A 17951-nucleotide genomic window follows, 5' to 3' on the forward strand; every position below is an offset into this window, starting at 1 on the left:
GATCGTGGAGATGTCACCCCACCAGCACCTCTTTATCATTCATTCTAGGGATATTCTTCTTGAACTTCCACTGAAGGCTCTGCTTCTGTTGCTGTTGTTTATGGGATGCTTTATAGTGATTACATGGCATCTCACTTAATTTGGAAGAAAAAATTTTAATACACGTGTCATTTATATGTCTTGTAGGCAGCTATGGTCCTGAGCTCTGCACACTTCTGGTTGGGATTATTTCTGGTTCCTACTGCATGTCTGATTAAAGATGTGGCCTGGAGAGCGTAAGTAAAAAGTAAAGTTATTCCCACATTCTTGCCCAGCTGTTTGTTCGTTCAGTTGTCTTGCATATTCTCTCTGATGAAAGTATTTAAATGCTATGGGACATTTGACACACAAAAAATCTCCTGTCACTTGCCAGCAAAAGATGTGAAAATTTGATATTAACTTATGCCTCTCTTTGATATTAGTAAGAGTCCCCAAAGAGAAACAGTGTAGGTCATTAGGGATGTTGCCTGTGCATGATTGATTTTAATACTGAATATTAAAAGGAAGTTCTAAGTGCAGATCTATTCCACAAGGTTACTAAAAATTTGTTTCCCCTTCCACCTAAACAATCACAAAGTAATTATAAAGATAGTCTGGAATTAAATCTCTTGCTTACAGGAAATGGCCTTATGGCTGGTTAATTTCACATTACAAGAATGTGAAATTCAAGAATGAAATGTTCTTTATTTTTCTAAGTAACTCACTCTAGGAATTATATCGAATATAATTATTATAGAGCTTTAGTGTTTAGTTATATTGGAATATCAATCACAAATGTGTAGTAATTAACATGAGTTGAATGAAAATTGATTCATGGCCCACTTTTATGTACCAAAATTCTTGTTTTCTAAGAAATTATAAATAAGCATTGTAAAATAAGCAACTGAGTTTGAAGATAATGTAAATATCATCCATAAACAAAATATAGAACACTACAAATGTGTGTATGTGTGTGTGTGCGCGTGTGTGTGTAAAGATTGATGCCTCTTACAAATAAATGGTTACCAACTTCTCTGAAAATTGAGACTTCTAGATTGGAATTACTTTGGGGAAAGCATAACTATCTGGGAGCCCTGAGTTTGAGAATAAAGACTTTAATCCAAGTCTCCAGTAAAATTTTTTACCAGTCTCATTTTTTTTATCTCTTCCTTCCTCTTACACCGAGTAAGAATTTTCTTCTTGCCTGACAGTTAAGAATCAAGGGAAGAATAGCACAGTGGGTAGGGCTTTCCACATGGCCGACCTGTGTTCTATCCCTGGCATCCCATATAGTCCCCAATGCCTGTGATTTCTGCACTCAGAGCCATTAGTAATCCCTGAGCACTGCTGGGTGGTCCAAAAACAAACCAAAAAAGAGCTGTCTGAGGAGGAGAGGGAGGAATCTTCATTTTTAGCAAGATCTTGACAACAGATGATATCTAATACAGAGAGAAGACAGAATTTTGTAACATATCAGTGGTTTTTCTCTTGTTAACTAACATTTACAACTGTTAGTAAAAATTAAATAATCCCAATTTCTTAAATGCCTTAATTTGCACAGTTTTTATTTTATCTACTAAAACTATTGTTTCATTAATAACAATCAGAATAATTGGAAATGAAATTATAAACATGAAATATTTTTCTTAATCTAGTAACCCCCAGTGAAAGTGTGAATTTATTATTTGCTCATGTATTACATAGCCCATTCAAGGCACAATCTTTAGTTTTGTAAGATAACCAAGTAAATTTTAGGTAAATTTAATGTCTCAGTATTATCATATTGCTTTTCAATTTATAGTTATTAAGTATGGTAAATCAGAGTAATTTGACATAAATTTTTCAATCGATTTTAATTCAACTCCATATATGAATACAAAAATTATTAACATTATTTGCTCAGCAAAGATTTAACAGAAGTATCTATCATTTCAAAAAAATTATTTGGGAGAGGAATAAAAAAAAAGAAATTATTTGCTAGTTACATCTCTACTTCCCTGTCATTATTCTTGTTCTTGTCCAACACCATCTAAGTAAAAGTCACCATGAAGCAAATTATTTGCTCAAACAGGGCTTCCTCTGACACTGAATTAGTGCCATTTGCATTTATTTTAACAAGAATAAATCAAATTATTTATCTGTATTTACTTCCATCATACAGAAAGAGTAAGAAGTCTTTTCCTTTTCAAGAAATATGCCAGCAGGATAGGAACAGAGACAGGTGTTAGAAACAAGATGCTGTTGAGCCTCTATGTCGAAGCTGGCTTGGACTTTGTGCGACTTGTTGCTGGGTCCCCCAATCCAGAACATTCCATATATCACCAGCACAGTTAGTACCTACCTTTGGGCTGAGCAGGAATAGCCCCTTAGGGATTACAGAAGCACTTCTTGAAATGCATTTTATATTTTTTCATGTAGGGTTGCAGAGAAGATTATGGGTATTGGCTATTGTCTGGAGATTCAGTCAATAATATGAACTGAGCAATAGTATAAGGTATTTTAGATCTATTCCGCAGTACTTTTCCCCCTTGAAATAAAAAATTTTTTCTAGTTTATTTGGAACTTCAATCATAAGGTTGATGTTTTATCCTATTTTTCCTCCATTTCTGAAATGGTAGTTGAATGAAGCAAATTCAAAAGCTTCTCCCAAGAAGAGAAATCAAGAAAGAATCCCACCCCCTTATGAGGTCCCAAAGTTTTAACTGTAGATTTTTATGTTTAGCTTTTTTTTTTTTTACAGTTTTTCATGTTTATCTTTACTACTTTATTTTTTCTTCCTGCACCTTAAACAAAAATACTAATTCTAAGCATCCACAGTCAACCTGTCATTTGAGTCCAATGCCAAATATGAATTGAAATATGATGTACTGTGATATACCTTGGGCTTTCAATAAGAGTGTTGGTTTATTATAATTAGTAGGAGGAGTAGTAGGAGTAGTAGTAGTTTGGTTTGGGGGTCACATCTAGTGTTTTTAAGGGCTCACTCATGGCTCTGCACTCAGAAATCACTTCTGGCAAGTTAAAGGGACTGTATTGGTTGCAAGGAATCAAACATAGAGTGGCTGCATACAAGGCAAGCTCCTAACTTCTGTACTTTCTCTCCAACCCCTGTTGGTTAATTTTTTATTTAATTTTTTGTGTTTATGGTCCCAAAAAAGCAATCTAGTGTTGCGCTACATCATGCAACCTCCAAAAAGTTTTCATTGAAGTAAGAATTTAAATGTCACAAAACACACTTTGCAATGGTGTGACTTTCTGGGAGGCTTGCCTCAGAATTATCTGCAGGACATTTTTGATATGAATGTTGGTGGTTTTTAGTTCAAGCACAAAGTAGAAGACCTGCCTTTTCATACCTGTTTCTATGAGATTTATGAAAGTTATTTACTCCATCTTTCTGCCCTCTGTTGAGTTTCTCTTCCCTTTCTAGACCTAGACTTGAAAAAAAGGGCCTGAGGTAATTTGTTCATTTTTTCGATGTAATCTGTCAACTTTCTGTATGAAGATACAGTATCAAGCTACCCTGAAACAGATTAAAATACCATAAAATATCTACTGTCATTCTGTTGACCATAATTTTCACATTGTTACCAAACTAACACATGTTTTATTAAAATAAGTGATTGATTATATGTGATACCTGGCTATTGAGTATTTTTATTAGAAGCATGATGTTTATATTGCCAAGAATGGTTTCAATAAACTTTCACTTGCTCTCTAACAAAATGTTTGCCTATGACAGCACACTTAGGTTAAATTACCATGTACTTAAACTCATCTAGAAGAAATTTGTTAGTGTTGCTTATAAAAAGAATGTAAAGCCCACTGCTACTGAATGCAGGAATCCATCTTCTTTTATCTGCCTATATCTCTCATAATCTACTGTTCGCAATTCCAGAATGACTTCATTTCCTTATTATAATCCCAGCTAGCAGTGAAAGGGAAAGAAAAGATAAGAAATTTCTGTATATAAATGGACCTTGACTGAAAGTTAAAGATACTCTAACCACAATAATTGATTTTGGAGCCCACTGTAGCAACATTGTACTCTACAGTTAGATATGTATTTCCCTTTAACTTGCTACCATTCCTTGAAAAACAGAGTCTAAGAAAATAGGTTCAGAAGCCAACAAAAATGAAAGTCCAATTTTCTGGGATCTGAGTGATAGTATTATGGGTAGAAAGCTTGCCTTGCATGTGACTGACCCAGCAATCAAACTCAGGTTCAATCCCCGGCACCACATGTGCTCCTCTCAGTACCACTAGGAGTGACCACTGAGGGAAAAAAAAGAGTGCATCACTTATTTTAATAAAATATGTGTTAGTTTGCTACTGCATGCAAATTCTGCTCAATAGGATGACAGAGGTGTTTTATGGGATCCTAATATAACTCAAAGTAGACTAATACTAGATCTTCACCAGAAAATTGAGAGACTGCATGAAAATTTCAAGATTTTAAGCTAGTTTCTTTCCTTTCAAAGTATCCAGTAACTCAGAGTAAACCCTCACCCTGCCCCCAAAGCTCACTGATGAAGTTCATCTTTGATGTTAGTGGTTTAACACCTTCTGGTACCTGGTGTGGACATAGTCTCTATGGAGTTAAATGAATCCAACCCTGGGACTGTAAGGACAGGCACAGGTGAAGAGCTCACTGTATCCTGTCTACCACTCAGTTCAAACAAACCCCAGAGCCTGGAGAGTTAGTACAGAAGTAAGGCATTCACCTTGCTTGTGTTTGTATCACTGCAACTCTGGTCAAATTCCCAGCACCACATATGGTTCCTTGAGTGTTAATCTGCAAAGTGTGACCCCCAAATGCAGCAAACAAAAACAAGTCAAATTCATTCCACAGAGAGGAGTGCAACCCAAATGACATGCAAGTAACTAATATCTTAGAAATCTTTAAGTCTCATGTTTTAGTCAGCTCAATTCACAGAGAACTTTGACACGGGAGATTTTAGAATCTCTTGTCTTATTGAGGCCTTGTGAAGCAAAGATACTGAGAACACAGTTGTAAATAGCAAGCATCCCATCTATTCCAGGATTATTTGCAGGAAAAGTAGCAGTAATCCCTCTGGTCATTAAGTGTTCTCCAGGACTCCATGCTAGCCCATGGGAGCTCACCTAAGGCCATGCTATGAAATTGCTTAGTAACTCTTGAACCCATTCACAGTTTCATCTGTCTGCAAAGCACACAGGGACAGATAGCATAAATATGTTCTGATCATTTCCTATAGATAAAGATATAAAGCATTAAGTCCACGTGTTGGGTGAGACTGCCTCAGGCACCACATAGTGCCTCTAGTCCCTTCAGATGGTGGGTCTGACCATGCAGGATAATGGCAGAAAAATAATTTACAAGCAGTCAATTAAGGTTTCATCAGAGTCAGCTTGCTGACTCCAAGGCCCTATCTACCATATGCTTTTCCTCACATGGCTTCTCTGCTAAGCTTCCTATCCAGAGCAGCTTATCATTGCTTCTCCTCTGGCTCTCCACCTTTTTCTGCTCCTCCCCTCCCCCAAACAGACTCTCTTATTCTTTCAAAATAGCCCGCCCAGCCCAGGTGTGGGCAGATCTCATCATCCAGGTGGGATTAACATCTCAAAAGGAAGTTTAGGTAAGGGCATTGGAGGAAGGGATACCTTACAATTTCCCTCTGAGGCAATGCTGTGAACAAGTAAGAACTAATAGCTTTGATGCAGTGGGTCAGATTCTTTTTAGGAAGAGCAAAAGTGGGGGCAGGGAATAAGTTACAGATTTAAAGTGGCAAATAGTTTTTCTGTGTTAGATCTTTTTAATACCCATACTAGAAGAATTCCTAAGGCTGATCAGAGATTGCTGAACTTTGCTTGCTCCATGAGGCAGGTAGGGAATGGAGGAGTCAGGAGGCAGGGAGTGTGATGGTGGGGTAGGGAGTTTGTAACCATATTCATCCCTCAAGATTAACTAATTATCAGACATGGGGGGGGTAATATCCCTGGGATGAATCCAATATATACACAGCTTGGCACAAAGTTGGAGTGTTATCAATACAGCCCTATAAGCCCAATAGCTAAAATGTAAAGTGAGAGACATAGCACAGTGAATATCATTGGATTCTAAATTTCAGCATCCTTTTCTACTTTCTTCATCATAATGGTCAACATTTTCTTATTTTATGTTTAAATTAAAATTCCATCATCTATGCTTTGAACTGTATATGTTATCTCCATCGAGTGGCAGGATACTTTGATGTCATGAAGGTATTATGTGTTAGAGCCTTGTGGCTCACTTTCCTTGTTTACTTTGAGGGGAGGCAATGGAAGGCTCACACACAGTATCTCAGTCCTAATAGTCCATTACCGATTACTTCCTTCCAAGTGTTCAGAGATGATAGGGCATTATTATCTTAACAGACATTCTTTCCTGGAAAGTGGAGCTTGGGTGAGAGTTTGTGGTTCCAATAAAATAGTTTAGTCTTCAGATTATCCCTGGCACACTGATTTTTTTACTTCCTTACCCAGTTAATTGTTTTCTGTTCTTCTGTCTTGTATACTGTTACTTAGCAGGATCTTCCCATGTATTCTGTTGAAACAATGTGAATATAATAAGGAGACTTGCTCTATTGTCAAGTAGTGAGTTTTTTTTTTCTGATTCTCTGTAGTTTGTGAAATCCTTTTTCTCATGGACTAGCTTGTTTTCCAAGCAGCCACTCTGTAGCGTCAATTATAGGAGAAACTAGAGGTCAGTTAATGATTTGAACATTGTAAGACATTTCTCTTAGTTTCATTAAATAAAGGTACATGTAACTACATCTAATAAGATGCTTCCAGGCTAAAAGTCTAAGCTGTACAGGATAAGCCAGCTTGCTCTCGTTCTTTTTCAGCAGTCATTTCACATTGAGGTACATCTTTGGAAGGCACAATGTCTGTGAAAGGAGGATGGGGGTGCCTGGGAATGCACGTTAACTCCAAACTTCAGGTCAAGGGTTTTGCATGTTGAGCAAGAATACAAGCAAAAAATTCCCACTAGTGGGCTGGAGAGATAGTACAGTGAGTGCAATAGTTGTCTGGTATGCACCAGACCCTGGTTCAGTCCCCAGAATAATATATGGTTCCCTGAATCCTACCCTGAGAAATCTCAGAGCACAGGAACCAGAAGCATTGTCTGAGCACTGCCAGGTGTGGCCCCCAAACAAGCAAACAACGAAAACTTACTCCTGGAATCAGGGACAGAGTTCAATAAACAGGATTGCATGCTCTACATGTATTGGCACCTAAGTTCAAGCCTGAGTTCAGCACCACATAGCTCCCCAAATAAGGTGTTATTTATAACATCTGTGGCTGTGGCAGTAGATGTCACCAGCACTCACAGAGTCAACATCTCCACATTCCCTTGTTAGGTTTGCTGAGTATAACTCTTAGTGGCATTGGGATCTCCTAAGCATAGCTTGGGAATCCTCCCCTGCCTCCCAGATTCCTTTTTCTGCTGTATCCAAGGCTGTTTTTCTACTTAGACAAATAAAGGCAGGAATGAGCTGATATTGGGTTTCTGATCAGAGGAGGGGCAAAGAACCAGCCAGTGTCATCTGTGGTGATGATTTAAAGCCTCTTCTGGGTTTTGAGGTCCCATATTGAAAAGCTTTAGAGACAGGTCCATAAATATCCACAAACCTCGTCTTTGATCTTAGTACTGGGGTCCCCCTGGGCCAAATCCACAGCCTCTCAGCCACAAAGGATATTATTATAGTTCTCCTTCTTCTCCTACATCTTTTCTTTCTATTCTCCTTATCTTTCTCTTTCTCTTCCTTCTCCATTTTGTGTTCCTCTGTTTCTGAGTAATATTAACTCTTCATCCTTTTTTCAATCTTTTGATTCAATTGAGGTACTATGATTTATAATACTATTATAAATACAATGCCGTGATGGTTTCATGCATACATCAGTCCAACACATGATGGTGGATTTTAGTGGACATGGTAGCTTCTAATATTCAAGGTATTCAAGGTCTGCACACATTTTTTCTCCCAGAGAATGGTGGTAGTGCCCCTGTCACCACAAGATTGATCTTTGATTATTTCCTGAGGGCCCAGGCTCCTACCTCAACTTAAGAAAGGTATCATGAATCTCTACAGCCTGACTAACCCTATATCCTCTTCCCTTTGTCTTTTCTTTGCTACACAGGGCCAAGCATACCTGCAGGAAAACACTTTTGGAAGAGGTACAAGAGTTGGAAACCAAGTCAAGAGTACTAGGGAAGGCAATGCTCCGTGATAGCAATGGAAAGAGGTGGGTGTCTTTAGAGAGTGCTCACTTGCTCATTCTCCCAGTTCTTTCCCTATTTTTCTCCCAGGATTTCTTTTGTTCTTTTCAGTTTTACACATGGGTATGGTTTGCTCATTTCTTTAAACATTTTGTGTGAACTCACAGAGAGCTCTAATTTGAATGCTGAAACATAAAATCACACTTTCTGAGTCTTTGGGCCAGTCTATGGGTTAAAATTGGGACTTTTCTTGGGTCTAAACTTGGACAAATCAATCTACATAGCACTATCTAAATGGGAGAAGTATTTTCATAAAGTGAAAAAAAGTTCAGGTTTAGTAGTATTGCCGCATGCTTAAAAACGTGTTCATTATGAGGCCCAGTTGTTCATAAAAGTATAAATATCTAAAAGGTAAGTAACCTGCTGAACAGCTGTTGTCTTGAATTATTTGTGGAAATCTTGTCTAATCCACTTCACTTACTGGGGGTTTATTTGTTTGTTTGTTTGTTTGTTTTAATGAATTGCTACTTCCTTTATTGTGAAAGTTCTGCAGGAGCTCACCCACTAGTTCATGAAAACAATTGTGTGACTTCCTCTTATTTCCTGCAGTGAAATAACACCTCCTCTCCAGCTGAGTTTGTGGGAATTTTGTTTAATCACATGTTAAAATGTTATCAGAGTGCATTTTGTCAAAATTTAGCAGATGACAAAAGATACTGCAGGAAAATCTAATACTGTTGTTGCAATTAGTTCCATGCAAAGTCTGAAAATCTAGGAGAATTTAGCTCTCCTAGAAGTGCTTAGTAGGATATTTCTATCTAACTGTTAATGAAATAAAAATCTAGAGTCAGCACGTATAGAGAGTATTTGATATGTGTTTTGTTCATATTATTTATGCTTACCATCTCTTTAAGCACTAAATTTTTTATTTATATATATATATTTTTCAAATTTATAAAATGTTTATTCAGTTTCATAGAAGAATGCCATTGGAATTATATGAGAATTGTATTGAATCTGTATAATTCTCAAGAGCATGATTACTTTAACAGTAATTTTAATTTCTACAATCCATATACATGGAATATCTTTCTATTACTTTGAATATATAGCTTACAAGTCATTACAAGTCATGAAGAATAAACAACAAAAATACTTAATTATTTTACTTGAATCTTAAGTAAAATAATTAATTCAGTTATTTAATTCTTTTTTGGAATTATCAAGTTACTTATATTCAGCAGGAGACAATTTGATTTATATTTTAAGGAAAACTATACAAACATTTTCAAGGTACTGGGAATATAATTTCAAATAAATTATAACTATTATAGGGGTTGTATTATTGAAGTTATGGCTTTTATGGGCTTGTCTTAGTCTTCAATAAGTGAATCATTGGCTAGCATTCAATAAATAACCAAAGTGCTATTAGTAACAAGACAAAAAACAGCCTTTGATAAGATTAAAATGATGGCTATTTGGGGGCCAAATCAAAGTTTGAGGCAGATTCTATATGTAGCCTTTCACAGTGAAGCACGTTGTGAAGGCCTGAACCTGTCTGTTGTATCCATTAAGTGCTTAGCACCTCTACAAAACTGTTGAGACCTAAAAATAAATAAGTAAATAACCACATTCATGAGCACTAAAAATAGAGGAAAACCTCTGCAAATGGGCATCTCTGAAAGTTTCAGAATAAAAAAATACATATTGATCTTAATTGCTAACCTTAATATACACAGAAAGTTTCATCATAGTTGAAAACAACTTGCACAACCTCTTGGCACCTCAGAACAATGTAAATAAGCAATATTATTTAAAGAGCACCCCTCATTTCTAAATGACTATTTAAAATAAAAAATTCTAAAACGTCTTTCAAAGGTTCAAGAGGAAAATGTTACCAGACACTGTATCATAAGCATGCACCTTCTAAGACTTGCACTCATGGGCCTGGGGTCTCCTCTGTTGAGACCTCTGTTTCAGACCTCTGTCTGAAAATAGGACTGGCCTAATGTCAGGGAGGACAAGTAGAAGAGATAACGGTCATTCATCTGTCTTGAGAGCAAGACCAACTGCACAGTGGAAACAGTACAAAACAGAGCATGCAGGATATGAAGGTCTTCAGAGACAGGAATGAAGAAGACACATTTCCTGCAGGGGAAGGAATGTGGGAAAACTCAGGAAGATGTACAGAGAGAAAACTCCATTGTATTTGTATTTGGAGAGCTATGTGCTTTCCATCAGATCTGGAGACCCCATTTGCATTGTTTTAGCTCTTGATTTGCTGTGTAGCCTTGGGAGTAGAAATTGATCCCCCAATTCTATAAGGACAGATAAATGATAGTGTGTGGCAGTGAGAGTTGGAGTTTATAAAACAATATGAACCCCACAGTGTTTGGCCCCACATTCTGCCAGTCATCAGTGTGGCACTAGGAACATGATCTTGAGGGTAGTTGTGAGCTGTTTGTCTTGAAACCAACTGTGAATCCCTCTTTACTTATCATAAAGTAAATAGAATTTCAGAGCTGGAGATATAGTACTGTGGGTAAGATGTTTGCATTCCTTGCGATTGACTTGGGAACTCCATGTGGTTCCTAGAACTCTATCAGATGTGATCCCTGAGCACAATGTCAGGAGTCAGCCCTGATCACTGCCAGTATGGCCCCAAAACAAAATGAAACAAAAGCAATGCCACTTTTAAGACTGACTTATCCTATTTAAAGTTTTTTCCACAGGCCAGAGAGATAGTATAGAAGTTATGGCAGTGCTTGTCTTGCAGAAATAGATCCCTGGTTCAATCCCTGGCATTGTTATTGTCCCCTGAGCATTGCCAGGAATGATCCCTAAGCACCACTAGCTGTGGCCCAAGACCTAAAAACAAAATAGCTCCCAAATTCCTTTTGAAATATTCAAAGAACCCATGAAGAAGGTTTAAAAAAGTGGCTTTTTTCCTCCTGCCTGCTACATTTAAAATAGCTTTTATCATCACTTTGTGTGTCCACCTGATAGATTGTGTGAAAGTCTGTATGCACCCCCACTGGTTCTAGTGGTCCTCTTCCCTCTTTCTAGTCCCAGTATCTTGCCTGATTTTTACTGAGTTCCTAGCAGAGGATAATTTGGGGGGATGCCACACCTCCTATCATCTTGTCTGGGGGTGGACAGCATTTGTTTTTCTCTCTCCTAATTACTCCCAGATTTTCTGGGTGGTCCATCTGCAAAGTAGATAACGATGGCATCTCTCTGCTGCTCTCTGCCAGAGGCAGATTTTGTCCGGCTTGGTCTCTAGAAAGAGACTCACAATCATTCTTTGATCACCTTTGTTTGCTTTCTTCACACCTGCCCAGAGTCCCTGGAATTCTGGTGCTGCGGATTGGGGAGTGGTTGCCAGGAGGAGGAGAGACGATTACTTCTGTTCCTCTTTTCTCTCTCAAATTTGTGCAGGCTCCCTTGGTGTAAGGCTCTGAGTGTTTCAGTTTCTCCTCACACCTTCCAGCACCTTATTTATTCCCTACCCACATCTGGTGCTTTTCTTTTTAGTATCTCTGTAGCTGTGGGTCAGGCACCTAAGAGGTGCTTCCCAAGTGTCTTGAGAACCAACCAATGGCACAAATGTCAGCAGGATTGCAGTAGGAACCCATCTTCAGCCAGTTCAGGCTATGGATGCTGATATTTGAGCTCTGGCTGTGGTCTCAGAGATACACAGGCATTTGCTGGGCCTCCACTAAGCGAATTACTTATCTCACAGCTTAAAAATAGCACAGATGGATTCAAAGAGGTAAAATGTTGGGTGGGCGGGTGGGTTTTCAACATTGTACACAGAGGTGAATAGGAGAGCAGGGACTCCTGGCTGAAGCTCTCTGCCCAGCATGCCTTCAGTGCCAGCAAAGCATTCACCATGGAGGCCTCTCAGCACCCCTAACAAGGGTGCTTTCTGCAGGTCCTTTCTGGAAGCCTCCTTAGAGCCTTTTAAAGAACCTTCTGCTGGGTCATAAAGCCCATGCCTACGTCATTGGAGACTAAAGCAAGTGTACTTTGGAATGTACTCATAAGAAATAGAACAAAAGTATTTATGTATTAATATTGAAACAGGCTTTAGTGACAAATCACACATTGAGATGGTAGATAGACTCTTGAAGTGTCCCTCTCTGTCCTGAATAAAATAACATTTTCTTCATAAGGTCCAACTTCCAGACTGTTCCACTGTTCAGTAAACTTCCACTAAAATTCTCTTTATGTGATCCTAGACTTAATCATGTACAAATATGGTTTTGCAGAATCAATTGGCCATCATTTAGGCAGAAATAAGTCTGTTTTTTCTGACTCAGATCAACAGGTTAACAATAAGAAAGGAAGAGATGAGCGAATTCAATATTCAAAAAGTAGAGTGATTTTCCTGTCTTTTCCTCTTTCATTGTCTTTTCTTAGCCAAGCATTTCTCTGGCTATGTTGTGTGCAAACCTTAGAAACACTGGACACAGTTAATACTTCAATTGTTCAAAATACCTCCACCTATACCACTCCTAGGGATATACACAATACAAAAATGCCTCCTGAACATCAATATTCATTGCAGCACTATTTACAATAACCAGAATCTGGAAGCAACCCAGATGCCTGACAATGGATGAGTGGCTAAAGAAACAGTGGTATATATATACAATGGAATACTATGCAGCCATCAAGAAAAATATAGTCAGGAAAGTTTCCTATTCATGGATGGACATGCTGAGTGAAATAAGTCAGAAGGAGATAGATAGACAAAGAATAGTCTCATTTGTGGGATTTAAGAAAAGAAAAAGAAAAAAAGAGAGGCCCGAGAGATAGCATGGAGGTAGGGCATTTGCCTTGCATGCAGAATGACAGTGGTTCAAATCTCTGCATCTCATATGGTCCCCATTGCCTTTCAGGATCGATTTCTGAGAGTAGAGCCAGGAGTAAACCCTGAGCGCTGCCGGGTGTGACCCAAAAACCACACACACACACACACACACACACACACACACAAGACAGCAAAAACCACACACACACACACACACACACACACACACACATACACACACACACACAAGACAGAATGGTAAGAATACCCTGAGATGAGGGCTGGAAGGACCAGCCACTACAAAGAGTGGTGAGTGCCATTTGAGAAATAACTGCACTAACAACTATGAGTGAGAGAAATAGAATGCCTGTCTTGAAAACAGACAGGAGTTGAGGAGGAAAAAGATGGGGGGCATTAATGGTAGGAAGGTTGCACTGGTGAAGGGGGGTGTTCTCTTTTTTATAACTAAACCCAACTACAACATATTTGTAATCATGGTGCTTAAATAGAGATATTATTAAAAAAAAAACTCGACCTAAATCATCCATCCTAGCAACTTTATCCTGAAATTTTCATTTCACTTACGGTATGAACTACTTTGAGTACATCTTATATTTTTAAAATAATAAAACCTTGTTATTTTGTGTTGCCTTGAAATATTGGAATTAAAAGAAATAAGCCTTATTTTCATTATTTTAGTGATTTTTTTTCTATTTATTCACAAAGTGGATTTTGTCCAGTTTTTTACCCTAATGCAGTGTTTTCAATTATTTTCTGTCGTGCCCCCCTAGGAAGATGAAAACATTTTTCGCGCCCCCTCCATGCAACTGTAAATAGTATCTTTATTAAAAAAACTTTAATCTGCAAAATAAAAATATATAAAATAATTTGAGCTGATTTTTTGGGGGGGGTTTTGGGCCACACCCGGCGGTGCTCAGGGGTTACTCCTGGCTGTCTGCTCAGAAATAGCTCCTGGCAGGCACGGGGGACCATATGGGACACCGGGATTCGAACCAACCACCTTTGGTCCTGGATCGGCTGCTTGCAAGGCAAACGCCGCTGTGCTGTCTCTCCGGGCCCTGAGCTGATTTTTTAATCAAATGTGATGTCTAGATTAATGACTACAATGAGCACATTTTGAAATGCATAGCTTTTCGAAAGCGAGATTTGAAGCAAGACACAGCAGCTCTCAGCTCCAGAGACATACAGAGACATAAACAGGGGGCTTAGCTTGTTATGACAGTGTTTGCCAAGGTCAAACGTGCCCCCCTTTATGGAGCCTCGCACCCCCCACTGGGGGGTTCGCCCCACTATAGAAGCACTGCCCTAATGGAAGACAATCTATCCATAACCACCTTTGCAGTGATAATTTAACTAGATAACTAAAATGTCATGTAAAGTAACAAACTTTTTCTTTCCCTTAAAGTGTTTATCTTCCTGGATGAGAATTAATTAGGATGTTTGGGTGTTTTTGATATTAGGGCAAGCCAGAAAGGAGAATGCCAGAAAGGACAACCCCATCTAGTATTCTATGGTCTGAATAAATAACAAGGAGGTCCTTGTTTGTTGGAGACCTTACTGTTCATCATAGTTGGTAGACGTAGTAGCAGCAGGCATGGGCTGGTTTTCTCGAGTTTCAAGATCAAGGAGTGCTAGCCACTGACCCTGTCTTCACCCACGTTGGAGGGATTCTCTTTCCCCCAGGTGCTTTCCCTGAATAAGTCTTAATGCCTCTGGGAAAGGCAGCCCTGAGACCAGTGGTGACCTAGTGATGAGACATCAGTAAATCTGCACTTTGACTTTATGTTCTGATGCATTTGGACACAGACTCTGGGAGGCTGATCCCTCGGGCACAGAACAGGTAGATCCCAGATGGCCTGGTAGCCACATGGGAAATGAAGAAAACCGGATTTACTCCTCTGTGGCTGCTACTTCATCCAGGTTTCCTCTGCTCAGGCAAGGCCAGTGTGATCTGAGAAATCTCCTGGAGTTCTGTCTGCCAAAAACTGGGAAGCAGATCCTGAAAGACATGAACAAGATTATCAAACAAAAAAGCTCTATCTGCCATAGCCAGATTAAAAAAAAAAAAAGGCACTAAGTTGGAGCCAGAGTGACAGCGCAGCAGTAGGGTGTTTGCCTTGCACACTGCCAACCCAGGACGAACTCGGGTTTGATCCCTGGCATCCCAGATGGTTCCCCAAGCCTGCCAGGAATGATTTCTGAGTGCAGAGCCAGAAGTAACCCCTGAGTGCCGCTGGGTATGGCCAACAAAAATAACAATGAAAAAGCACCAAGTCCCACAAATATACTCTGAATAAAGCACTTGAAGTTTATCTTTAGGCTATGAGTTTTACACAGAAATACTTTTGTTCATCAAAAGAGTGTATAAGAGTACTGGGAAATGACCCTGTCTTATACAGAGTGGGGGTCCTATTTTTCATAATAGTTTTTTCCCCACAGTTGCAAAGTTCATGATTGAGTTTAAATCATACATTGTACAACACCTTAATCAGAGCACATTTTCCACCACCAGTGTCCTCTGTTTCCCTTCCACCGTTCCACTGCCTTCTCCCTGCTTGCTTCAGTGGCAGACATTTCTCTCTCTCTCTCCTCTTTCTCCCTCTCCTCTTTTTCTATCTCTCTTTCTCTCTCCCTCTCACTCACTCCCTTTCCTTCTCTGTCTCTCTCTCCTCCCCTATTTATTCTTTCATTTTAGACACTGTGGTTTGCAATAATATTTTACTGAATCTGGGCTGCTCTGCCTTTTCTAGATTAGTTAGTTCTAGTAGGGGCCAAGCAGAAGACATGAACCCAATTTTAGAGAAAAAGAAAATTCTACATAAACTATTCTAAGTCAGTCACATCAAAAGACTTGAAATGCATATAGTAACTTGGATCAACTGCTAAATTTCTGAGCCAGTCAAACAAAGATAAAATAATTTTAGCTTATCCGGGGAAGGAAATGGTATGGTCAGATCTAGAAATTTCTAGTGTTTTTGGCTTTTTGTTTGTTTGTTTTATAGTCCTCGGGGCATACACCTGGCTCTGTACATAGGGATCATTCCTGATGGGACAGGGGGACTATATATAGGGGAGAGGGGGGCTGGGGATCGAACCTTGTGTTGACTTTAAGCAACACAGGCATTCTAACTGCTGCACTATCGTGCTGTCCCCAGTTTTAGGAATTTTGGTGGCAATACCATAAAAGATATATCTTTCTGGGACTCATTGATAAAACAGCTGCCTAAAGCAAATCTATGAATTGTAAGGCGGAATGGAGCAATGGTGAGGCCTCTAGAGCCCCCTGGTCACAGTGACCCTCTTAGCAAGAAGAGTCTCAATCTGCCAGGCCTTTGAAATGAAGACTTGGCATCTTTGTAGGGGGTTTTTAACTCAGACAACTTCAAATTTTATTTTTCCTTAATGTATTGTTTGTTGGCAATGCATGTCTTTCCTCTCCCTAAAATATTTGTTACTCTGTTATTAGCAAAAGGGATAAGAAACTATGGCATTATGTTACTGAGTCTCTACAGAGCCAGTGGCAAGTAATCTGTTTCCAACACCTGGTTAAGGTTTATTTGCAGCCTCATTTCCCGCCCCCACCCCCACCCCCCCCCCCCCCCCCGTTGCTGTGACATGAGGCAAAGGAGGAAACAGTTTGTAGACAGATGGACGTGAGTTGGCTTCCAGCCCCTGCCACTTACTAGTAGCTGTTTGACCTCGGCTGGGTTATTACTGTCTCTGAACTTCAGTTGTCTCTTCACAAGTTTGCTTTGAGGTTTAAAGGAAATTATACATATTAAATTCAGATTACATATTTTTACATATTCAGAAAATTTCAACACTCTAGTGTCCTCTTCCTTGGAAGCTGAATAATAATGAAACTTGCAGCACCTCTGACACTCAGGGACTTTCCTAGAATACCTAAAGATGTGAGTATCACAGATTCTCTGCTGTGCTTCCTTAGATCCCATGTATCTCTCTTCCATACACACCACTTCCTGGCTGGAACAAAGAACAGAGGTTCTGTACTCAGAGGAGTGTGGTGAACAGCAGTTAATTTGGAATTGGAGGTGTAAAGGAGAGTTCAAAAACAGTTGTCTAAGTCAGCCTTCAAATCTGTGCTTCAGCCAGCTCTTTTTGTGAAGAAAGACTATCTCCCCAAGTCTTAGTGTTCCTGAGTCAACCACACCATTCCCATGTGTCTTTCTGAAATAGCTTGTCCTGTTCGTGCCATCCTTCCAGGCCCCTCTGTTCCCCTGGGGCAGCAAAGTGTTCCTATCTTCTCTCTCCAGCTTCCCATCCTTTGGAAGTCCAGGCCTTGTGTGTTTCCAAGTACAGATACTCCTCAATTAATGACCTGCCTGTTTAGCGACCGCTCTCACTTACGACCATTTCTTCACCATTATTTTATTTTATTTTAAATATTCTTTTTCCAGCTTGTGCACTCTACAGTACAGTAGAGTGCTTTAATGTACCTACTTTACTAACTTTATATTCTGTAATACATTGCAGTACTGTGTGTAAATAACACAGCCTACGCAAATTAAAACAAGTAGAAGTTTTCAGTTTGATCTTTCTTGTTATTTTACTTATTCAGAAAACTATATTCTATGCATATACTGTACTACCGTATACAGTACATGCAGTTCCTCACTTAAAGACCAATTTGCTTAATGACTAAGTCTTTGAAATGAAACTTGGTCGTTAAGCAAGGTGAATCTGTAATTGGGCCACCTCCCAACCCATGGCTAGGCTCTGGCCTTCCATACCACCCAAAACTTTGTACTGCTCAAACTTTGTGTCCATTACAGATCCAAACCTTCCTTCATTTCCCACTGCTTGTTGAGCCAAGTGAAGATCAGGAGTCAGTGATTT

At 39.2% G+C, this 17951-nt stretch overlaps 1 protein-coding gene across 2 annotated transcripts in view; it reads left to right on the forward strand.

Annotated features, from left to right (window-relative positions):
- ATP8A2 (ATPase phospholipid transporting 8A2) overlaps positions 1-17951 on the forward strand; it is a 763449-nt gene that overhangs the window by 695071 nt on the left and 50427 nt on the right. For both annotated transcript variants that reach the window (XM_049778216.1, XM_049778217.1), the window contains exons 34-35: positions 187-275; positions 8179-8283. In XM_049778216.1, the coding sequence (XP_049634173.1) occupies positions 187-275; positions 8179-8283 (194 nt within the window). The remainder of the gene's footprint in view (positions 1-186; positions 276-8178; positions 8284-17951) is intronic.

This window comes from Suncus etruscus, chromosome 8, assembly GCF_024139225.1.
Source record: "Suncus etruscus isolate mSunEtr1 chromosome 8, mSunEtr1.pri.cur, whole genome shotgun sequence".
In the NCBI taxonomy this organism is placed as follows: domain Eukaryota; kingdom Metazoa; phylum Chordata; class Mammalia; order Eulipotyphla; family Soricidae; genus Suncus; species Suncus etruscus.